This window comes from Centroberyx affinis, unplaced genomic scaffold (genome assembly GCF_046629955.1).
Source record: "Centroberyx affinis isolate AG114_WGS23_722 - 3 ecotype Tasmania unplaced genomic scaffold, CSIRO-AGI_Caff_v1 ptg001198l_1, whole genome shotgun sequence".
In the NCBI taxonomy this organism is placed as follows: domain Eukaryota; kingdom Metazoa; phylum Chordata; class Actinopteri; order Beryciformes; family Berycidae; genus Centroberyx; species Centroberyx affinis.
The window spans coordinates 542,476-567,110 of record NW_027279720.1 but is presented as its reverse complement, the minus strand read 5'-3'; the positions used below and the strand labels follow the sequence as shown (position 1 = coordinate 567,110).

The following is a 24,635-nucleotide window of genomic DNA, read 5'->3' as shown; positions in this document are numbered from 1 at the left end:
AGTTGCCAAGACTTGCCAGCAGTGTAGTCAAACAATAGAGATGGATTTAACAATGTAAACAGTAATAAAACATTTTATGACTGCAGCTGACCAGTTATGAATAAAGATAAAACAGCTCACCATGATAAATGTCCTGCAGAGATCCTCCACCGCAATACTCCATACATATCCAAAGCTTCTCTCGACTGATCAAAGCATAGAAAATGAGACAGTTAGGAACTGTTGCTTTGGGCCAGCTGGCTCGATACAGTTACACAGCTAAGTAGCTAAATATTTTAACAAGTAATATAATTATGCATAGCATCTTAGAAATGTTTCTTGTTGAACAAGTTGGACTGGCCTATCCCAACACATATAACTATCCTGTGTGCTAACAAACAAGGGTAAGCACTTATTAAGAAAGGTGGCCTGAAGAGGAAAGAGAAAAGAAAGAATGGTGGTTGGAGAAATGATGCCAGCCCTCTGACAAAAAAACTGAAAATGACACTAGTGTAATGGTGCTACTTTAACCACCTCTTAGATTATTAGTTTGATCATGGATTACTGTTAACACTGCTGACATGGCCAGTAAAAGTGAAGATACTGTAGACTGCAACACAGTCTGTCACCTTCTTGCTGAGCAAGGAAACAGTTTTTAATCAGGAAACCAGTCTGAAAGAAACTCAGAACTTCCGCAAATAAAATTGTGGTTCTTTTGATACTATTAATATAGTTTATAAATCATTAATGTGTGGCAGGCTGCTTTGAGCAAAAACATTTTACAGTAACCATTTATGCTTTGTGTAGTGAGACTGTGCAAGACATGCCTGCTGCGAGAAGACATGCGTCTCTCTGGAATAATAGCCATATAAAACAGATCAGAGGCTCATATTCCAGTTAAACCTGCTGGAAGTCAGGCAGTGGTGGGCGGACCGGCCCTATTTCCTCTCAGATACCAGCCAGAAAACATGGGCTCCATTAAAACTCGAGTGGTGCATCCTGGCACTGAAGGGCCTAGTCAGCACCAGTCTGCCCTGTTTGAGAGTTTGAGTCATACTTTCACACACAGGTGTGACTAACTTGTTAAATAAGTCATGTGAGTTTCAGGAAGCAGCTCTTTAAATCTAAAATCCTCTTGACGGAAAGATATGAATTCCCCATATTATTGGACTGCCTGCAAGAGAGGAGAAAACATCAAGTATAAAATGACAAAGCGCTCGCATTTAGAGCTGGCTCTTACCAGAGGTAGCTCCCAAAGTAGGCCACAATGTTGTGGTTCATGCATTCCTTCACCATGAAGATTTCCTGCTGTATGATGGAAAAGTCATCCCCTAGACGCGGAGAGAGAAATCACACACACATACTCAAAGAATTATAGTTTCATTTTCAGTACCGGGAAGTATTTAAAGAGTTTAATTCCAAAATGAGATATTTTTTTTTGGGGGGGGGGGAGGGGTGTACAAAATAATCAATAATAATTGCATCAAATTAAAGTACATTTTGGGTTACTTTTTTATGTCATGAGTCATCTTAAGACCTTTGATTACAAAATAGTTGTGTTTTTGAGAGTAGAATCATTTGTGCCGTTTCAGTTAATAAGATTTTTCCAGAAGGGTTATATGGCATTTTGGAATGTAACCCTTAATTTGTAGAGTGGATTCTACTTGTTCTACATGTGTGGAAATTACACTATTGAGGGTAATTTGTATGGTACGAAACTTGTGCAGGCCTTAAAGTTTAGGTTTTAGAGAACACTTAATCTTTGCCTTTGGTTTGCCAAGGTCAAAACCACAGGACAAAGTCTTCCAACATTTCCCTCTGACTATATGGTTCAATATTTCAGCATTGTGTAAATAAACTAGGTTATAGCCTACTACTGCTAGTAACAGGAACACCTTGTGCTTTTTAAGTTTATGTTCTGTAGGGCTGCTTTCCAGTTGAGCAAAGCACCCTAACACATCCTATTGGTAGGAAGTTAGAAGACAAAAATATGTAAGCCCAGCTGCTCCCAATTGTGCAGTGAGACAAGGCCCTGGAATACATTAACACGAGGTTAAGATCTATCAGATTCTGCCTGTTCTTAGTGCTCTATCATCAGACTGTCACCACAGGCATCAATCCAGATCCAGCTCATTTAAGGGATACAGCCTTGGCCAGAAAAACATCCTAATCAAAACATCAGGCTACGTATAACCTGGGTGGGAAATTACTGCCAGCTAAACAATGGTAATTTTTTTTCTGTGGCTGGTTAAGTTTGGCAACTCTACAATCCACTTTGGCACGTAGACAAGCATCATTTGGTGGTCTTATTCTGTTCTAAAAATCTGGATGGCTGGCATAATAGTCAAAGCATCTGGCAAATTTTGGAATTTACCAGCTACTGTGGCCTGTACAAAAGAAGTTAGGGTCTTGCTCTGCACATTACTGCATCACTCCTGATACTCTGTACCAGGCGGCTCATGTTGTAGCCTAATTAAAGTGGTACAGGGGGCAAACATATTGCTAGCTAGAATTTTTCTTCCTGAATCCAGCTGAAGACGTAAAGAAAAGACAGAAATAGGGGCAAAGTGGCTCTTTTCTGAGCGCACACACAAACAGTTTGTGCCTGATGAGGCAATCGCTCTACAGCAGCTTTCAGTCTGTCTGGGAGGGGTTAGGACCTCTCGCGTGAGCGTCTGAATTAAAGTCTGGTTGGAATGCCGACACACGCAGAGTCCGACCGATAAACAACAAGCCAGCCAAATCTTAACGAAATGTAACTATTACGCGTCTGTCAGAAGCTTGTGTGAGAATTTAAGACACCATCTATGTATATCTGCAGCCCTCTTGATTGCACTGAGTGAACAGAATATTAGAAGTAAAAGTTATGATCCCTTGGTTTCACCTATTAAACCTACTTCAGTCATGAAGGAGGGGAGGGGATGCAGGCCTATACCAAGGGGAGGAGACATGTTAAAGAATATTTTTTAAGCCTCAAGACAATTGAGACAATGATTGTGCAAAGGGAGGTGCAACTCAACATTAGGAAGGCATGTCCTGAACACGCAATATATATGGAAATCAAACCAAAGCTCTACAATTTAATCTCCAAAAAAATGTCAGCCAAGCCATTTGATTGTCTTGAATACTCAAAAAAATAGTGAGAGTGGAGTGTACATCCAACAGGTTTTAGCTTGGGATGCTGCCATTAATGTACGTTTAAAAATAGCTCTCTTAAGGACCACAGGTCAAGGAAGCTTGATTTAACTTTGCCCTTAAATCCTCTTTATGTTACTTCTTTTATCTCCTCAGCAGCCAGCCACCCTAAGCTCTTATCGTCTTCTCCCCTCATTAGACAATCTAGAGTTACTTGACTTCATTGAGGGACTCCTACAAACTAACCATGTCCATTTCTTTAGGGGCTAGTCATTTCTGTAACAAGCGTAAAGGGAACTATGCTTTAATCTGGAACATCAGAAGAAAACACTGGGAGAAATTTAAAACACATAACCTAGGCTTAACATGGAGAGACGAGGTACCAATATTATTTAGTTCAAATGAAATTTGTGTGATAAAAATTGTATTAATCTTCCACCGTTTCTCACAGAGGCAGGCTACTTCATGGCATTAGCAGTCAGCTTTAATGATGACAAATGTGAAAATAATGATTCCCCCCCAGTTTGCCTTTTTGCCCCATTACAACGTGGTAACAGAAAAATCACACTTTTAGGTACTCCTGAATTAGGTGGTAATTACAAGTTACTGCATCTGTAATTGCAGTGTTACTCATTCCCAAGTCACTTCACATTAGGAGGTACTGCTGTTGATCAGAGACATTTTCACATGTATCTCTGACATGCAGCAAATGGCACAGGGAGCCACAAAAATGTGGGCATGGATAATTTCAGCATGGCTTTGAGCCGGGTCAAAAAAACATAACAAGGCCCCCCCCCACTATCTTCTGATGGTGACTTGAGGCCTCAAAGCGTAGCCACTTCCTCTCAGACTGAACACTTCCCTCTGCTCTCTGAACACACACTCTGCTCTCTTTTTAAAAAACAGTGCGTGAATATGCATCACATTCCATCCAAGCTTCAATTCACTGTGGTGGAGAAATTCCAATAATTTCAGCCTTCACCAATCTCATACCAAGATGTTTTGTTACCAGTCAGTTTACCCTTGAAATTGATTTATTTGAAAGACAAAACGCAACAACAACAAACAAAGGGGAACTGTCAAGTGTACAGTACATCAATTAAAGAGGAGATTCGGGATTTTTAAGAATACTTGCCTATTGATCATTAATCAAGGCCCCTCCAGGGGACATTTCAAAACTTTCACCGAGTTACTGTTTCTGAGATGGCTATTACTTACAGCTTAAGGAAGTAAATGGATTAGCTTGCATGCAATGTTGAGAGAAATTGTTTCATACCACACTGGCTTGCACCAGCATTGCTGACACATGGTACCAGGATATAGGTGCCAATTTCTCAGAGACAGAAACACCAGCACAGAATTTTAGGGGTATGGAGGTATAGTGATGTATAGTGATCAAAAGGATAGGCTTCTAAAAGTCCTGAACGTTGTCTTTTATGAATCTATTGCTATGCGGTTAAGGATGATGTCGCTCGTTTGTACATATCTGACTTTGTTCTCTGCAAATAAAGGAAATACATAATACAATCTTTCTTTGAAGAGCCCTCTCTAAATGAAAGTCTTGAATCTTCCACTCAATAGTCACTGAGTGAAGACCAACTCGAATTGGGTTTACAATGGTCATTCACCTTCCATCTTGTCAGAACGACCTGCTTTGTGCCCCAGAGACACTGAACCCTGAGGGCTAAACCACTCCCAGCTCCTTTCTCTGCCCTTTCCTTCATACCAACGTCACTCCTCCCGGACAAACCTGTTTGATTCCACGGTCCGCCCAGAGCTGTTTACCTGAAGCATAGAAAGGAGTGACGGTTGCAAGGGGAAAGGAACAAAAAAAAAAAAGAGTCCTGTTAAAACAGGATGACCCGGGCTGGGTTTCTCAAACACATCTTGAGACCAAGTTAATCTTTGTTCCATCTTAAGTGAATAGAGCAAATATGAACTTTATCTAAAGATGCTTATGGGAAAACTGGTACACAAGACCATGGGACTATTTTTGACTAGAAAGTCTTCCCTATCAACCTCAGCAGCACCCCTCTATCCATTTTTAAGCCCAGTTATACTAGCAGGCCCATTTTCACTGTCCATCTGTTTATCATTTCTGCCCCCTCCTTTTTTTTTTTTTTACCTTAAGTTTGTAGGTTAAGTGCTCAGAGATTCAAGTTTCCGCAAATGATAAGCACTATGAATGTGGAATTTGTTAATGAGTATTTAATAACATTCTCTTATTCCCAAGAGCCATGAACGCAAGAGAACAACCTGTCCCTCTCAGTCTTCCTTCCAACTTGCAGCTAAACCCCCTGATCTTCTGCTTCACACACACATACACACTACATTAAAATCTAATCCCCTGCTTCTGCTATATTCCAGCAGACTATGTCTAGGCTTTATATTAGAGCTCAAGACCTCTGCTGACTGATCAGGAGAGAGAAAAGAAAATAATCAGCACAGCGATATCTTGATCTGCCCATTTAATACGGGTCGTGTTGAGTTTACAGCTCAAACAGAGGACATGATGATCGGGCTAACACTGGAGATATCAACATGTGTGAACTTCAGACAAAAACATAACACTAGACCGCCCCAGCGTAACACCAACAGTGACACGGTGAATGAAAGAGAAAACAAACAGAGGGGAATCTCTTCCTTCAATGACTGGTAATCATCTGGGCTTTGTCTGGTTGCCGGTGGTACAAAGCCCTCTCGTAATCCCACTAATCTGGATCACACTAACTCTGTCACTAGGTCATCACCAGTCCAGACCCCCAGCAGAGCCCGGTCATAAATATCCTCCTCTCCTGCTTAACACACACTGCTTGAGAGGCGGTGAAGCTGGTGACACCATCTTGAAGAGTTTCACTGTTTATTTTATTTTCCTGTGATATGGCCCATAATATGGACATTTCCTTTTTCAAGGTATATGCAGGAATCCTGAAGTTAAATTCAATACCTTTTAAGACCTTTTTTAAGACCTTTTCAATATATTTTAAGACCTCAACACCACTTCGAGCTGTAACCGGTTACATCAGCGACACACCTTTAACTTACATTTACTATACATTGATTTTGAGATTGCAAAACGAAACAGTCTTAGTTTGCAATAACTTCTATGGACCGCTGTATCAATACAGCAGAATTCAGATAAGCCGGGAGGGAACAAAGCTCAAGAGAATAAATTGAGTGACTAACCCAAAGGCAAGGTTTATTAAAAGTGATAACAGTAACACACACACACGCACGCGCGCACACACACACACAACACGGTCATTAACAAAAATCTCTGTGGTCTTTGCATGCTTTACTCTCTTTCCATAGTACTTTCCACTTAGTGATAGCCTATAGAGCTGCAAAGATTAATCGATTAATCGATTAGTTGTCAACTATTAAATTAATCGGCAACTATTTTGATAATCGATTAATCGGTTTGAGTAATTTCTTAAGAAAATTAAATCAAAATTCTCTGATTCCAGCTTCTTAAATGTGAATATTTTCTGGTTTCTTTACTCCTCTATGACAGTAAACTGAATATCTTTGGGTTGTGGACAAAACAAGACATTTGAGGACGTCATCTTGGGCTTTGGGAAACACTGATCGACATTTTTCACCATTTTCTGACATTTTATAGACCAAACAACTAATTGATTAATCGAGAAAATAATCGACAGATTAATCGACGATGAAAATAATCGTTAGTTGCAGCCCTAATAGCCTACACAGGAGAATCCCAAATTCGCCCGGTGCACAAGAGGGCATCTCGTAACTTCCAGGTTATGCATTACTGTTTCCGGTTGTAGTTTGTTGTAGTAGTTGTGAGGAGCAAAATAAATAAATTCACGCAAACTTTTAGCCTTTGGACAAACTTTGGACAAATAGGCTATTCACATTGAAAAAATAGCTACAAAAATACTTTTGAAGGGCCTTAATTTTCGCTAAACTGATTTATTACCTTTTAATACTTTTTAAGACCCCGTGGACACCCTGTTTTTTAAGTGGCACACTTTTTCCAGACCTTAATTTCTCAGTGGATTGGGTATTTTGGTCAATATTCAATTTGATGAATCTTCTCATAACAGCAAATGTCAAAATATGTAAAATTACACTGGGGTGTTCTACATCATAATTTGCAGTCATGAGTAGTGGCGCTATACAACAATATATTTTCAATATTTGTAAAACTTTTTGTGTATTCCTAAACTTTTCAAAACCAGGAAATGATCAAATTTATTTTCCTGACTTTTCAGCCCTGACAGGAACTCTGCCACAACATAGGCATCCAAAAAAGGGCATATTTGTCCCAGTGAGATGTGAAAAACTGAGATAATGAGGTAATCACTCTTACCTGGTTCCAACTTTATAATCTTCACAGCGGCAAGCTCTCCTGTTTGTATGTTTCGAGCCTGAAACACAAAACACCATAACACCATTTTGAGCAAGGCCGGGAATATCATACAAATGTTGCTATCAGCCTAAATCATAGCTTGTTGTTCAACTGTTCATTCAAACCAATAACATTATGTAACATGATGCACTGCTGGGACATCAGTTAAAGCTTTGGCCTACATGGGCATGAGAGCGATGAATGTCATTGGGATGATCCTTTGGCCAGTGTGAGAAGTGGAGTGGAAATGATCCATTACACTCAATTGGAGAACATGTTATCATGAAGCTCAATTTGACATGTTCAACAACATTACATTCACATGTATAATAATTGATTACCTTTGGTACGTTTTCACACTGGGCGAACTAAAATCAAACCAAAAGTCCTCTTAAACAAGCATCATCACCAGATTTCATTAGGTCAAACCATGGGCAGAGTTGGTCAGCAAGGAGGGACTCAACACTGTCTGTCCACAAATATGACAATCTGTGAACATCTCGGTTACAGATGTCAACTTGTGATTTAGTCAAATTTACAGTGACATGTAGTTTTTGCTTCTTTATATTTTTGGTTTCTTCTTTATATTTCTGTATTACCATCTTCACAATGCCTTATTCTATTATGTCAACAACACCACCTCAATTTACCCAAATAGATTTAAAAAGTATCTCTCCATCGTCTATGGAATTTCTATCTGAAAGTAGTTTGCACTAACTTCCAAATCCAGGTCAAGACTGCATGCCTCCTAAGCCGTGGGAGCGAAGCATCGGGCTGAACAGCTAAATCACCCATAAACCATAAAACCCTCTAGCATGTCCACCTTTCAACATTGAGAATGTGCTGGTGACTCAGACATATAAACAGTCTCCCACACACAGTTTGGAACTGTTCAGCCACTGATACCGCACACACAAGCACATAAACACATAACAGACAAATACAGAAACAGACAATTTTACAATAATATTTTACTGTTGGCACACTTACTATGCTGCATCTTAATATAGCGCATATATTGGCCTTAGAGCTTTTTAAAATATGTCTTTTCAACTTAGGAAGTCAGTGAATCTTAAACCTACTTTAACTATGTTCAGTTATCAGCTAAACAGTTACTCACAACCTGTGTCTCGGCTTACATTTCTCAAGATAGCTAAACTAAACCTGAGAACTAAACCTAAAAAGGAGAAGTTCAAAACACAGGAGAGTTCAAAAATGTGCTAAAATAGCAGACAGCACAGCTTTAACAACCTTAAGCAACCTTTGGCTAAGGGAGAGAGTAGTCTGGCATGTAGCAGACCACTAATACACAGTGGAAAGAGACAAGATCTGACACAAGATCAATCATCTTGTCAGACTCGGGGAGTAAACAGGTGTGCCTGATGTCTAGGTCTACTTCTAGTGAAGGCTCAACTAATTGTAGTGAGGATGTGGACACAATCGAAACCAACAGAGCCTGTGTCCAACTTTGACATAAATACTGACTAGGCCGCGACTGGTAGGCTATTTGTGCTCTGTGCACCTATATTGGCCTTTAATAGATACAGGTATTGGCTTTTGCTTCACTGATGCAAAGAGTTGCATCAGAAAAATTTGATTCTGGCACAATGAACTAAAATTTCAGATTTTAACACTTACTCTCCAGTTAACTTTTAAGAATAAAAAAGAATTTAACAAAATCCCAGAGTATATAAAAATTCTTGTTGGAAATTTGCTTGTTTGGTTTAGAGGGGAATGACAAATTATACTGAGTACCAATGATATGACTAGGGCTGTGCAAAAAAATCGATACAGCAATATAGTATTGCAATATTTTTTTCCATGATACTGTATCGATTTTCCAGCCCCTCGTATTGATACATTAAAAAAATTATTCATGTTTTAAACAGATTTAAAATGTCCTTAAATTTCCCTCAAATCCCTCTGAATTAAATAGTTTTGACTCAATTTGTCCGCTGAGTTATCAAAATAATGTGATGTACATATTAGACTACCCAGGTGGTACACAGCAAGTTGTATTTTCAGCTCTATTTTTAAATTTTCAGTAAATTATGTAGAGTATTGCAATGTATCGCAATATGTATCGTATCGTGAGGTCCTTGCCAATACCCAGCCTTAGATATGACACAGTGATGAAGAAAAATCATAATCAACAGATATATCAAATTGCAATATGTGATTCCCAATTAATAGTATCAGATCTTAAAAATCATCTATCAGCCAGGCCCTAATATTGTCATTCAATGAAATAAGGTCAAGGTGTCATTATCCCTTCAAACGTAGTAATACACAATCAGCTACATTAATCCGAGGCAAGGAATGCCATGCCTATTAAAATTCAACTGTGCAAAGCAGGCCAGTGGAGGACTTTTCCCAATTTTAAGTATTTCCGCTGTCAGTGAAGCACAGAACACACCCATAGCGAAACGCATGTTTGGACAGGGGCCTGATCGTATTTCACCCCGCCGCAGCCCTCAGCCTGTGTGCGCTCTGGGAGAATACCAGGCGCAGCATTCCACCAGCGGCCCGTCTGGAGGGGGGCTGCTTGCCAGAGATGGCTTTGTGAGGCGAGGGGCCATGACAGGCAGCCTGAACTATCACACATTGCATCAAACTGGCCGCTTAGTCATCTGTGGCGGATGGATAAACAAGAAAATTCTCCAACACAACACAATACACCTCACCTGACCCAACAGACAGGAGAGAAAAAGCCTGGTAAATTATCATGTTTACCAAGATAATTTTCCTCTAGAACTAGTTTACTTTTTTGATAAGTGATCCTAAAGACAGACATATAACTTTTGTACAGTGCAGCAACTTGGTGCTACAGTAACTTTCCTCCAAAATTGCAACCACCTGAGATCAAAAACAGAGTGGATCAATAGCTAATAATGCAACATCACATCAGCTGTAGTTATTTCAGCCAAATGCAGTTTTTATCTCAATGAAGGAGGCAAGTAGAAAGGATGTGGAACTTGGTTTTCATTCAACAGCTACTGTCAAATGTGTTGGCCATATGTTTTCATGCCTTACAAACAACACTCTGCATTACATTAGGATGATGGGGTGATTAGTCATGTGATGGTATGCACATGGGTAAAGATATCTCAAATTATACTGACGGGCTGTGGAACCGAGGACTATACCTTGTACACGTCTCCATATGTGCCACTTCCCACCCGTTGAATGAGCTCAAAATCCTGCTGAGGGTTTCTTCTCTGAATTTCGCCGCTTGGCCGGGGAAAGACGTCCATGGCAGCTAGATGGCTCGTTGACACAAATGATCCTTTACATTTAGTTGGCTTGATCAAATGTGGCGAAAGTGGTTTTGATGAAGTGAAGGTCGGGTCTTTAATAACTGTTACATAGACGGTTCTTCCCCTGTTCCATGTCCTGATAATGAGACGCATAAGAAAAGTTTAGGAGGAAGCATTAGGTTATGTAAACACTCAAGGAAACAGCCTCAATGATAGCACATACAGAAGTTTAGCCTATTTAACATTACGTCAATAAAAATAGAAGTAACAGACGGGGGCACGGATTATTTCGGAAATATGGATGGTATTCTGTCACATAACGTTAGGCTACATCGATCACAACACCACTAACTTTAGTAATTTCTCTTAAAACTAGCACTCAAACTACTCGGGCCCATACTTTCAAGTATTAGAGGACATCGGTAACAAAACGTCGACCGTGAATGTAACAGTAGCTTGTGTATGGCAAAGACATTATGGTCAATTCCAGCAAATAGCCCGAGCCAAGTCTGGACAGGGTGAGTGAGGGGCTTAGCCTCCAGGCTAGAAAGCTAATGCTAACTAGCTAACGTTAGCTTCGTAGCTACTGCTTCTAAATTCAAGTGAGCCTACCTTTCACAGCATAAACACGGTGGATGAGTAGGTCTTGCATGTTAAATGTTTTTGAAGCATGTAACTATATTATGGCGTCGAATAATCATCCAAAACAAAAGCCTCCCTTTGTTCTCGGGGAAACTGTAAACTTCAGTTGGCTGTTGCTGTTCACTCTCTCCTCCGTCCTGCAACGGCAGACGTTGCAGTTGAGTTCACTCGCAAGAATTCCAGCATCAGGTTAGACGTTGACATGTCATTTCCCCCCGCTGACAGTTTTAGAGAAGCTTCAGAGTCGCATCTAAAACATCAACTGGTAAACTACACAAATAATGAAGTATTATTCCGAAATCACTGTATCCAAATCACTCGAAAACGCAACAGTCTCTGTTGCTAATCTTTCTTTTGAGTCGCAGTTACAGGGTTCTGCTGCTGTGTTCAAGTGCTCCTCGCAAAGCTCCGACTTCTAATTAGTCAAATCGTAAATACAGTACGTCTTGTCCCGCAGTTAAGTAACAAAATTGAGCCTGCAACAAAAGTGTTTTTTCGGGATAGCGCTTTAGTTCAGAAGTCAATCAGTTATGCTCTTAGAATTAAGAGAACAAAATCTGCTGCACGCATGTTATTGATGTTGTAATTAACTCATCAACCAAAAGTTGTTGTACGCATCAGTTTTAACATCTGTTGCTGAAAGCTCCATACCATAAACGTCACATCTCAGTAACATGGGTATCATAGAAAGTTTCAACGTTCTCAGTCCTATTTACCACTATGTTGGGCCATTCATACAGCAAGCTAAACTACCAAATTGGATATTCCCGACAGTACGCGAAGGCAGCACGTGTGCCAAAATATGCGCAACTACCGCCACCTACCGATAAGAGCTGATAATGGCTGTGTTGTATTTACATATCATGGTGAAATGAGAGTTAGTGGCCAATTAGAACAGCCACAGCCGGTGAAAAGATATTTAATGCAAAAAATATAAGTTTTCACTAATTGTCACAGCACAATAAGACTCTGCCTGCCTCACCTCGCTGTACAGCTGGGGGAAACAACAGACAACAACGCCCCCTGGCGGCAAGCAGGCGATAAATCCCGCAGCACGCTTGGAATAAAAGCTCCATCATCCTCCTGTTAACAAGAGCATCGTTTTGGTCTCTTAGATAAGGCATCCTCCCTATCCCGATACTCATGACTACCGACTAGGGTCGTTCATAAGCAGCTATAAGAGGGATAAGGATAACACTATGGCGAAAAACCGTAAAGACAGAGACAGCTGGGGTGAGTGTATGTACAACATTTGATTTTACATGTTTCCTTGACGCGCATACAGTTTTTATTCCTGGCGAGGCGAGGGGTGTAAGCAATGCAGCTAATTAGATGTTTATTTTAGCCTCCGTGATGAAGCAGTTGTTTTCATCGGGCTTCATGACCGTTGAATTGCCCCGATAATGTATGATATTACTGCTAGAGGGAGATAAACCGCGTTTCTGTTTGGCACTACGTTTGGATTTTTGTAATATGTACATTCTGGTTTATAGAAACAGACATTTTAAATTATTTTGGATCAATAACAACCATAACAAGCATTAAATAATGCTATTGTTTTGAATACTGGAAACTACAATGAACAGCATCCTGGAAATACACTGACAGAGAGGTACAGGCCCCAAAAAGGCCTGAAAATAACCTCCTGATTTTTTGCGTTTGCTTATCACAGTGTGCCTAACATGCAATTATATATGGTACATCTAGCATGGAATCATATAACGCTGCATCAGTAAACAGCTCATCACCATCTTTATCAGCATCATTGTTATTGTCCTCATCATCATCACTACCACCACCATGATGATGATGATGATGCTCACCTACATCCCAGTTATCCCTGCCACCCCTATATGACCCGTGTTAGCTTCACACACACAGGCCTGCTAGGGAAAAAAGACTGAATGACTGAATCGGGGAGGAGGAAAGGGGGGAAATGCTGCTGCTGCTGCTTGTCACTAAACAGAGAGAGTTTAGCTGGACTGACCCAGTTAAAGCCGACCGTGCATGATGTAGTGGCCTTCTGACGTCTTCTGCTGCTGCTGCTAAGTAGGAGACGAGCAGCCTGTGTGCTGGGCGTGTTGACGGGCAGCAATATGATCAGGTTAACCAGGCTCATACAGGGAGGAGAGGCCTTGAGTAAAACTGACAGTCCTCTCCAGGTCTCTCGGGTGAATCCTCCTTAAATTATTCACCAGTGCATTCTCGGCACCCCGCAGTCATCTTTAATGCTCTCCCAAATTTTGCCTGCAACACCTTAATCTGTCCCTGTGCCTGTATGAGACTTGTTAAGACATAATTTGCAGTTACCCTATTGAAATCATTCTTCCTTTTCTCCAGAGATCCTATTTTGAGATTACAAGGCCTAAGCCAAGCATAATGTTTCCAAGGAATGGGATTTTTTGCTTGTGAACTCCAGTGAAAACGGCCAAATCGCTGCATCCCTCGTAAGCGTTATCTGTGCAGAAGGGTCATGCAGCTTGCAGGCTCTACATGAGACAGCAGAGAGGGGAAACAGACTGAGTCACTGCCCAGAAAGCGCCGGACATAGCTCCGAACGCACATGATCTCACTGGATATGAACAGATGGGTTAGCATGGCATGATTCATTATTAGAATTAACAAGCTTTCCGGCCTGTGCTATTGATCTAAGAGGACTAGAAAGGCATAATGGACTCAGCTTCCCTGTTTCTTTGTTTAATGGAGTGCTGAATTTTCCTGTCATCACTGAGAAGTTGTGGCTGTCCACTCACTCCCATATACTGTATATATCACATTATTTTAGTTGACTTCCCAGTTATAGTTACTTATCCCTCAAAAGGAATGCAACGAACTTCAGGTTTTGTTATAGCTGTTCTGAACGAAGTGTGATTACATGTAACGACATAGAAAAGTATCTTGGAAGTATTGTCATAGAAAATAGCAGAGGTGTGACCAAGTCAACTTTGCTCGAGTCCCAAGTCAGTCTCAAGTCTTGAGGCATAAGTCTCAAGTCTAAATGTAGAACACCAAGTCAAGTAAGAACAAATCAAGAGTCCAGTATGAATTTAGTATCTTAAAGAAAACAAAATATCTAGGACTTTTATGGTTTTAATAGGATAGAAACTTGGTAAGAGCATCATGAGTTTGATTTCTATAATCAGTTTCAACTTCAATAAATTCAATCATTCCATACAAATTCAGAAAACAGAATTTAAATTCAGTCATCTGCTGGAACAAACCTCGTCACTTTAAATCTATTATCAAGACTTTAGAAACCTTTTCAAGTCATCAGAGTACAAGTCAATGTCAAGTCTCAAGTCACCAGAACCCAAGTCAAGTCAAGTCTCAATTATTCTCTTCATGCATCAAGTCAAGTCTCAAGCAATTCCAATTGATGGACCCTGTATTAACATGTACCAATGCTGTGCCTTTATTTTCAACAAATTCAACTAATCCATTGCTTAATTCAGATACTTTGCCTTCCTCTCTCTCCATGCAACCATAATCAAAATTTAAAATATCCTGAGTGAAGGCTCTTTTTGTTTCTATCAGGCTCTTTCCCCTCCTTCTCCTGAGTTCAGAACTGTTTCAATCTCCCGTCTCTCTGACTCGTCCCACAGGGTCCTTCAGCGACAAGAACGTGTACGACTGGAGCTCAGAGGAGGAGGAGCCGGACGGACGGGCCCGTCCCGTCCAGGTGCTGCTGGTGAAGGACGACCACACCTTCGAGCTGGACGAGGCCGCGCTCGGCCGCATCCTGCTGGCCGAGGAGGTGCGGGACCGCGAGGTGGTGGCCATCTCTGTGGCCGGGGCGTTCCGCAAGGGCAAGTCCTTCCTCATGGACTTCATGCTGCGCTACATGTACAACCATGTAAGTCAAGCTTTTGAATCTGGAGAAGAGCTGGCATATGCTGGCATGTGGTTTTACTATAGCTGTTTGAGGTAAACTTCAGTTGTTGAAGTTTCTGAATGAAGTGTGATTACTAACTAAATTACTGCATATTTAAAAGAGTGTATATATACATATGCATTCATATTAGAGTTTGACCAATATCGATTTTTGAAGGCAGATACCCATACTGATATTTTTGTATTGAAGCTGCTGATAGCTGATATTATGTGCATTTTCAAGTGTTCAGTGTTTCATGAGAATTGTATTCTTGTCAGGGTGGAAAAACCTCTGAAACAGCATTTAGACCATAATGGGACACAAAAATCTCCACTGAAACTCAGACTAATTAAATTTTTTAAGTGTCAGCAGCTCTTTATCTCATCCCATTTCATCTATTCAATGGCAGGGAAACTCTGGGATACATTACAGCTATGAATGAAGAATTGATGTACAAAAACCATTAATGAACAATTAAATGAATACATAAAATATGCAAAGAAAATAACATTTCATTGCAGGTTTTTTATGTAGCTGTAGTCAGGGAGGAACCTCCATCAGATCGACTGACCAATATCCAATAGTTAATAAAAGGACAATAACGGCCTGATATATTGGCAAACTGATATATCTGTCTAACCCTAATTCATGTATATATACAGATTCAGACATATATACAGTTAGGTACAACGTAGTTATGATTCTTTTGTAATTTCTCAGAGAAGCTGACCTAGAGTAGTAACCCTTGTGACTCCTTGTTGTTTAGGCGTCTGAAACCTGGCTGGGCGACCCGGAGGAGCCTCTGACCGGCTTCTCCTGGAGGGGCGGCTCAGAGCGGGAGACCACCGGCATCCAGATCTGGAGCGAGGTCTTCCTGGTGGACAAGCCAGACGGACGAAAGGTGCGGTCTTTCTACCATTCTCTAGTCAGATAAAGTAGAATCCCTGTGTGTCAAAACCCCATAAGGTACAACATGACATGGTTCAATATGATACTGCAATACTTTCTTCCATGTTGCTTTGGATTGCCTCATTTTTTTAACCTTTATTCATCCAGGCAAGAGTTTTGCTGAACATTATGCCTTTTTTTCATATTTCATATTCACATAGTTACACACATTCACACTTAGCAGCTGCCCAGTAAAACCACAGTTTCTGACAGTGTTCTGAATTTTGAGGATTAGTTTAACAAGGTAGAGCAGTCCTGCTTATTTCAGCTGAGGAATATATCAAATATCAAGGTGTTTTTTATCCTTAGCCGACTTGCAGAAAGTCATTCATGCTTATATATTGTCTCATCTGGACTGTTGTACCTCTCTTTGCACCTGCATCAGCCTAAAGTCTCTCGTCTTCAGCCTGTACAACGCAGCAGCAGGGAGTTTACCTGGTGCTAAATAAAGAGACCGCATCACCCCAATTTTAGCATCATTTCTCTCAGTTTTAGAATTGAATTCAAAATTTTGCAGATTATTTTTAAAGCTCAGCAGGTTTTTGCCCCTAGCTATATTGCAGATCTTTTAACCCACCATGAACCTGAGATCTGCAGGCAGCGCAGACTGTGGAAAGACTTGCTGATGAACTCAGGATAACTGAATCTGTTATAAACACTGTTATAGACTGGCTTTTATGTAATGATCTGTCTTCATCCATCTTTTAGTTATTAATTTGTATCCTTTTTATATCTCTTGGTCCATTCTTTTGTTTATTTTTAATCCATATGCTATTCCTTCAATTTTTATGTGAGGTACTCTGTTTTTAGTTAAGTGCTATATAAATAAAGTTTATTTATGACCTTCCAGTATCAAGCATGCTCCTCTAACCTTTAAGGAAGGCACCCTCCCCACACACACACCCTATATTACAACTCACCCTATTCAGCACAATAAAGGCACAAGTAAAGACCAAAGAAAGACGGCACTCAGCAGAGTTCATACCTCCACCAACGCCAGCAGTTGTCAAGATTTTCCATTTCCACTTTTTTTAAATTCTACTGCACTGTATATTCGGCAAAGAAAGTGCATTAAACTTCAACTTTTAGATTTGCCACATTTTCCCTGAAACTGAGCAGCAGTTTCAGAAGCTGCCTGCAAAAGGAAGTTAGGCAGCAGTTCATGACCAACCTTTCCACAAAGTTTCATGGTGTTGAGTGAATTTCTTCGGAAGTTACGTGCCTTTTTAAGAGAAGCCATGCCCACTGTGTATGTCGCCCTTTTGGCCAATCGGTGTGAAAAGTTAATCGGTTCTTCCTTGCCCCATGACCAAACTTTACATAAAGTTTAATCCAAATCCGTTCATAACTTTTGGAATGATCCTGCTAAAAGACAAACAAACAAACAAACACACAAACGGGTGAATATCTTCCCCTCTCTCCTTCACAGGTTGCTGTTCTGCTAATGGACACCCAAGGCACCTTCGACAGCCAGTCCACCCTGAGGGATTCAGCCACTGTGTTTGCACTAAGCACCATGATAAGCTCCATGCAGGTACAATTACTGTGTCCTCTCTGCCAAAGATTGGATTATGATTAAAATAAATAATAAATTGTGCATATTTATGTGGATAACTGGATGTATGGATGGGAATGCTGAACATGCATTTGGGATTTAAAATATATGACAATCAAAGATCTGTTCAGTGTTTAAAACAACGGTCAGGATTACTTCTTTTGACATTTTTGTTATTTTTAATGCTTTTTTCTATCAGTCCTTCTTTGACTGTCACGCTCCATCGGTTCTACACAACAAAATGATTTTATTAAATGGATGTGCAATATTTCTTTCCACTCAGAACTGCTTCAAACAAAATGAAATGTGGATTGCTTTGTTGTTGTTGTTTTTTATATCAGGTATACAACATCTCACAGAATGTACAGGAGGACGACCTTCAGCACTTGCAGGTAACTGTGAACATTACCTGAATTCATAATAGAGGGCTTTTAGGGCAAGATCAAAATTCAAAGGTTTTTTTGCCTGCCAAAAATGTGTATTTGTAATTGAATATGTGCCTTGGTGCATAACACAAACACACATCCAGTGGAAGAAATACCATCTGAATCTGGTGAAATCTGATGAAATCATGGTGAATCTGGTGAATTTCTCATAACAAATTCAAACAAAAATCCCACACATTCCTGTTAATGTGAGCTATTGCAGTGGGAATAAATGATCTCTCATAGAAATAGCTGTGTTATTTAAATAGATAATGATTTTGTCTTGATCCGTTTTATTTTAGCTCTTCACTGAGTATGGGAGACTAGCAATGGAAGAGACTTTCCTCAAACCGTTCCAGGTATTTTATTCTCATTTCTTGGATTTGCAACAATGGTACAATTTGATATCGGACCTGGGTAAAATAATATTTATAAATGATTCTTGGTGTTTGTTTTAACCAGCTTAGAGTATTGGATAGGTGAAGGCTGTTATAAAGGACAATGAAATGACAATCACAGCAAATGATTTAAAAGTGAATTTATTACACTTTTTCTGTGATTTACAATTTACCTGACACTAGTCAAAACAAATGCTGAGAATTATTTGCAAATACTGTTTGACACTGATCTGTGCGATGCCACAAACAAGACTCATATAGTAACTTGTAATATATATATATTTTTTTCAGTCCATGATTTTCCTAGTTCGAGACTGGAGCTTTCCATACGAGTTTCCCTACGGACAGGAAGGAGGCATGAAGTTCCTCGAGAAGAGACTCAAGGTCAGTTCACTTTCAATTCAGTCAAATCAGCAAGTTATTTTTCCTTAAAGCGTTTTTCTCATTTTCTTTTCTAAATCCAGTCCATAATGACATATTGAAGATCAAAGATTGGATATTTGTTAAACCATTGCAGCTTCAATTTGTATTCATTAAATTACAATTAAACTTCCCTATGCCAGGATATTAAATATCTCACTGAAAACAACAGCATTACAGAGCCAAATGAATCACACTGAATCTGATGTGTGTGTCGTGTTTGTGTTGCAGATCTCAGAGAACCAGCATGAGGAGCTGCAGAACGTGCGGAAACACATCCACTCCTGCTTCACCAACATCTCCTGCTTCCTGATGCCTCACCCCGGCCTCAAAGTGGCCACCAACCCACACTTTGATGGAAGAATCAAAGGTAAGCCTCCTCCATCACCCTGTCTCATGAATGCAGGATAGCAGTGTTATTTGTCAGCATTCTCTGACCTTGGTGAATCATCAAAATTAGGCTTGACACTTGAAACGTAGGCATCATAATAGCATAGACCTGCAAAAAACAAACAAACAAATCAATGGTCATACCAGAACAAATTTGTGTTTGTGTAAATCACCCAATATTAAATGGGATTGGTCCTCCACATTAGAATCAGGATTACAGTCAAATCCAGAATCTGTTTTTTTTTGGTCATGTAAGTTTGCACATATAAGGAATTTGATGGGTTGCTCTCATAGGTCACATTAAACATAAAACAACACAAAATTATGAAAAAGTAGTATATACTGTATAAAGATTAGTAGTAATTTACTGTAGGGAATCTGCTATTGAGGTAGTATATCAACACAGTAGTATATAAGTGTAAGTAGTATATATGAAGTATGAGTAATATAATAGTATTAAAAAAGTGTTTAAAAAATTAAATAGAGATTAAATTCCCCAATTTTCCCCTGGGGATCAATAATGTTCAATCTTATCTCATCTTATATATAAAAAAAATAAAAATAAAAATTAAAGAAATAGCTCTGTTATCTATACAGTGTGCACATGGTTCTCTGTCTGAGCCTGACTGATTGCACTGATAGGAAGCTATATGGAAGTCAGTAATAGAAAAAAAGAATAAACATTTTGTTATATACAGATTTATAAAGATCTAGAGAATATTGCCCTGGGTTGCAGAGTATAAATAGATAGAAATATGTAACTATAGAGCCAGTATAGAGCCAATAGAGCTGAGTATATAAGCACTGACCATAGGATGGAAAGTGCTGGAAAGCAGCAGTAAAGTGCTGTTGTCCATTGTGGTGCAGTGGGGCTGTGGGGGCTGTGGGGGCTGTGGTTTGCACTTCAGCTGTGGAGGGCCAGCGCTCGGCAGAAGGAGCTGTTGTTGTGCTGGTTGTTTTTCTTCAGATTGTCAGAAACCACTTCCTGGAAGGGAGAGCTTGGCTTGGAAGACGTGGCGGCCGGAGTGTCAGGATTTGGCGACGATCTTTCCCACGCGCTTCCTGGACCACCACCACACACCGCCACAGTTGGGAAAAAGATTGTTCACTGTTCTTTTTCAGTACTTGCCTAAAATCATCTCTTCTCCATCGTCTGTCCTCCTTGTCTAGAGATCGACGGTCAGTTCATAAACAACCTGCAGGTCCTGGTCCCCTGGCTGCTGAGTCCTCGAAACCTGGATGTGAAGGAGATCAACGGCAGCAACATCACTTGCCGAGGCCTGGTGGAGTACTTCAAGGTCAGAACTGTTGCTGTGAAATGCCAGAGGTGTGACCGAGTCAGCTTTGCTTGAGTCCCACGTCAGTCTCAAGTCTTGAGGCACAAGTCTCAAGTCAAGTCCCAAGTCTAAATGTAAATTACCAAGTCAAGTCCAAGTCAAGTCCATGTCATTAATGTCAAGTCTCAAGTCTGAATGTAGAACAGCAAGTCAAGTCAGAACAAATCAAGAGTCCAGTATCAATTAAATATCTTAAAGAAAACTAAATATCTAGGACTTTTCAATGCACTATTCTTTTAACAGGATAAAAACTTGGTAAGAGCATCATGAGTTTGATTTCTATAATCAGTTTCAACTGTATTTTGTATGATTCCATACAAATTCAGAAAACTGAATTTAAATTCAGTCGTCTACTGGAACAAATCTCATCACTTTCAATCTAAGTAATTTACACAAACACAAGATCTCAAGTCAAGACTTTAGAAACCTTTTCAAGTCATCAAAGTACAAGTCAAAGTCAAGTCCCGAGTCACCTGAACTAACCAAGTATTCTCTTCATGCATCAAGTCAAGTCTCAAGCAATTAAAATTGTGACTTGAGTCTGACATGTGACTCAAGCCCCCACCTCTGTGAAACCAACACAAGCCAACACTTGGTACTTTGTTATTTGCAATTGAAATGTTTTCGATGGCCTGTATTATTAAAACTTTCCATTAAAATGTATCTTACATTGCTTGCTTAATAAGCCCAATTGTGTCTATAAATCAGACTTCCACTAGTAAATACTATAGTATTTAAGAACCAACACAAATACAGAATATTAAATGTTGACTTGTATTTGCACATTGATATGTATAGTCTACTGCCATCATTTTCCCTGTGCTATCCCTTTGCACTGCATATGAGGTCTTGTTTACCTTTTATCATGTCTATTAGTATGAACTGTGAAACTCTGATTTGCCAATATGTCTCTGCACCAGTGTCACCAAGACAAAAACTTATACATTTATTGTACATTTATTGTATTTAACCAATTATGATTTTTGCTGGCCTGGTCTTTATTTCAGGCGTACATCAAAATTTACCAAGGCGAAGAGCTGCCGCATCCAAAATCCATGCTGCAGGTACATCTTTTCCTGCTGTATTCATAACGTAGAGCATTGTGTCTAACATAGTGCATCCTTATTGTTGACCAAAACAAATCAACACGCTATGTTTTCATGTGTCCTCTCTCAGGCCACAGCAGAGGCGAATAACCTGGCAGCAGTAGCAGCAGCGAAGGATCTGTACAACAAGAAAATGGAGGAGGTGGGTGAAATGATAAAGGAGGATTCCAGGGAAAAATGACACTGATAATCAGCCGTATAATCCTCCTACATTCACCCGTTCCTTTCTTTTCCCCTGTTCCCCCCTCTTTCTCCAGGTCTGCGGGGGCGACCGGCCCTTCCTGGCCCCCAGCGAGCTGCAGGCCAGACACGGCAACATCAGAGAGGAGGCCCTGCAGGTTTTCCGGGGGGTGAAGAAGATGGGAGGCGAGGAGTTCAGCCGCCGCTACCTGCAGCAGCTGGAGGGAGAGATCGACGAGGTCTTCGTCCAGTACATCAAGCACAATGACTCCAAGAACATCTTCCACGCCGCCCGCACGCCGGCCACGCTGTTTGTGGTCATCTTTGTCATGTACGTGGCGGCGGGCATCACAGGCTTTGTCGGGGTGGACATCATCGCCAGCGTGTGCAACATGATCCTGGGCCTGGCGCTGATCACCCTCTGCACCTGGGCCTACATCCGATACTCCGGGGAATACCGGGAACTGGGCGCTGTCATCGACCAGGTGGCTGGCGCACTGTGGGACCAGGTAGTTAACCAAAATCCAAAAGGATGCATGAATAGAATAGAATAGAATAGAATAGAATAGAATAGAATAGAATAGAATAGAATAGAAAACTTTTACGTCCTCATTGAGGCAATTTGTTTTGCAGTTTAAAAACTGTTACAGCAGTTTTTACCCAGATATTCAGCACACAATCAGCATGAAGTCAAGTACAAATTTGCAGATCTAACCTAAAGAATATTTAAACCAATAGGTGGCAATAATCAATGAATCAGTGGCAAAAAAGTGCAGCAAAAAAACCCAACAACATAATTTTTGAAAAACAAGAATCCTTACAGTTAGTAACTCCTGGAATATTTAAACCACTAGGTGGCGACAATCTCTTTTAAATCAGTGAGAGAAAAATAATCCAGGAACCAGACACAGCACAAATGCATTATTTTCGAAGCATCTTTTTGTTATATTCTTACTTGTTATATGTGTGTGTGTGCTTACATTTTCTATGTATTTTTCCCCTTCTATGCCTTTCTACAGGGGAGCACAAATGAGGTAAGCAGGCCAATCTAAGTGGAAATATTTACAAAGGCAGTGATATAAAGAGTAGCAACTTTTCGGGACAGCTTGGATGGGCAACTGTGCTTAAGAGTTACTTTAAAGTCTGCATGAAATGAACTCCCATTATGTTACTTAATGGAAAACAGGAGTATCTTTCCTGGTGACCTCATGCTGCACTAGTAGGCATAAATATAAATTTCTTACCAATAAAATTGACCCTGACTCACATTCCATTGGTTTAGACTTTTGAATGACCCCCCCCTGCTTTATGTCCCTCCCCAACATCCTGTTTCAACAAGAAATGCATCAAATCAAGGAAGTAAAGATGCCATTTCATTGGGTCTTTAATGAAATAGGAACATCTGGTTGCCAGGAAACATTTCAATTGATTTTTCACTCTGTGTCACTTTATTGGCTGTTTCTGGAAGCGTTGCCCATCAACTTTGCCCCCCAAAAAGTGCCTAATTGTATCCCTATCCTAACACTTTCTCCAGCACCTTTCCAGTGATTGTGCAGAACAAAAATCCCTCACTGTCCCTCTCCACCTGCTCCACAGGCTCTCTACAAGCTGTATAATGTAGCGGCCAATCACAGGCACCTGTACCACCACGCCTTCCCCGGGCCTCAGGTGGACGAGGTGGGCGAGGAGCAGGACAGGAAGAGGGACTGACAGAGCGGACCGGACGGACCAGAACACAGCAGGGACTTCCTGGTGAGGCAGCGTAGCATGATGGGACAGAGACGGATGGAGAGGAAGGAGAGGCGGAGGGAACATCCTCACCTATCGGGCACTCTTTTATTCTGGTGTTGGCTGGCACGGTCCACCAATGCATTCACTACTTTAAAAAGCTAAATATGGACTATATAATGTTCATGTATAGGCGATGCCAGTGTATCCCCTCGGTGGGAGCCTGCTTTCAAGCGACGGTTGCCATGTTATCATTGTCTTTCACTTTTGACGTTTATTTGTCCGTGAAAAAGAAACACCTGTACAGATAGGCGCTCTGCCAGAGACCTCGGCTAACACAAACTACTGTATATCCAACCTCCAGTCAGCTGCTGATGTCCTATCAGCCGGTTTTTATCATTTGTTATTGAAGATGATTTGAAGTATAGCCAAATCTGTGCTCCATTTGTGACGATTGTTCTGTTTTTTGAAGTTCAGTGCTGTTTATAAGAATATCTACGCCATGTTTGAAAGCCAAACTATGTACTGTATGTTAAATAATGAAGCATACACGCATCATCAGCATGGTAAAAGATTAATGTCTGTCATCTTAAGCTCTCAAACCAGGTATACTTTTCTTAAAATTTAGAAATTGAGCGTGTTTTGAGTTTTAATGGTTGTGACGAAGTGGTACTGTGCCATAACATGTAAAAAAAATAATTTTCACATCTGTAGCAACCTGGCTACATGCAGACACTTGATGGGCATAGTGCACACATTTATTAGTTGTATATCTTTCTTGTGTTTTGTTTTGGAGGTTGGGGGTGGTGGTGTTACTTTTGACAGTGTTCTGGATCAGGGAATAGTTTTGTGCTGGCATGTACTTTGAAATAATAGCACTGGGCGGCAA

The 24,635-nt window shown here is 40.4% G+C and overlaps 2 protein-coding genes across 5 annotated transcripts in view; one reads left to right on the top strand and one right to left on the bottom strand.

Moving 5' to 3' along the window:
- Nucleotides 1-11,736, bottom strand: part of map4k5 (mitogen-activated protein kinase kinase kinase kinase 5) — a 31,511-nt gene extending 19,775 nt beyond the window's left edge. For both annotated transcript variants that reach the window (XM_071524436.1, XM_071524438.1), the window contains exons 1-5: nucleotides 11,359-11,736; nucleotides 10,636-10,882; nucleotides 7,451-7,508; nucleotides 1,220-1,310; nucleotides 121-185 (exon numbers count right to left, since the gene is read on the bottom strand). In XM_071524436.1, the coding sequence (XP_071380537.1) occupies nucleotides 121-185; nucleotides 1,220-1,310; nucleotides 7,451-7,508; nucleotides 10,636-10,743 (322 nt within the window). In that variant the 5' untranslated portion in view covers nucleotides 10,744-10,882; nucleotides 11,359-11,736. The remainder of the gene's footprint in view (nucleotides 1-120; nucleotides 186-1,219; nucleotides 1,311-7,450; nucleotides 7,509-10,635; nucleotides 10,883-11,358) is intronic.
- Nucleotides 11,737-12,587: 851 nt separating this feature from the next.
- On the top strand, nucleotides 12,588-23,728 carry atl1 (atlastin GTPase 1). 3 transcript variants are annotated; one of them, XM_071524454.1, is made up of 14 exons: nucleotides 12,588-12,621; nucleotides 14,991-15,241; nucleotides 16,026-16,160; nucleotides 17,637-17,741; nucleotides 18,104-18,154; nucleotides 18,490-18,546; nucleotides 18,877-18,969; nucleotides 19,237-19,375; nucleotides 20,566-20,693; nucleotides 21,740-21,796; nucleotides 21,909-21,980; nucleotides 22,096-22,527; nucleotides 23,038-23,052; nucleotides 23,615-23,728. In XM_071524454.1, the coding sequence occupies exons 1-14, from the start codon at nucleotides 12,588-12,590 to the stop codon at nucleotides 23,726-23,728; spliced, it is 1,683 nt and encodes a 560-aa protein (XP_071380555.1). The 3 variants fall into 3 exon arrangements, with proteins under 3 accessions (XP_071380555.1, XP_071380553.1, XP_071380554.1); XM_071524452.1 differs by having other exon boundaries at nucleotides 12,588-12,627; XM_071524453.1 differs by lacking the exon at nucleotides 23,038-23,052.
- Nucleotides 23,729-24,635: the final 907 nt, after the last annotated feature.

Bases quoted from the DNA above. Each gene is read 5' to 3' on its own strand.
- atl1 (XM_071524452.1), top strand. From the start codon at position 12,588: ATGGCGAAAAACCGTAAAGACAGAGACAGCTGGGGTGAGT. The intron at 18,547-18,876 runs GTATTTTATTCT...TATTTTTTTCAG, and splicing joins CTTTCCTCAAACCGTTCCAG to TCCATGATTTTCCTAGTTCG. The intron at 21,981-22,095 runs GTGGGTGAAATG...CTCTTTCTCCAG, and splicing joins ACAACAAGAAAATGGAGGAG to GTCTGCGGGGGCGACCGGCC.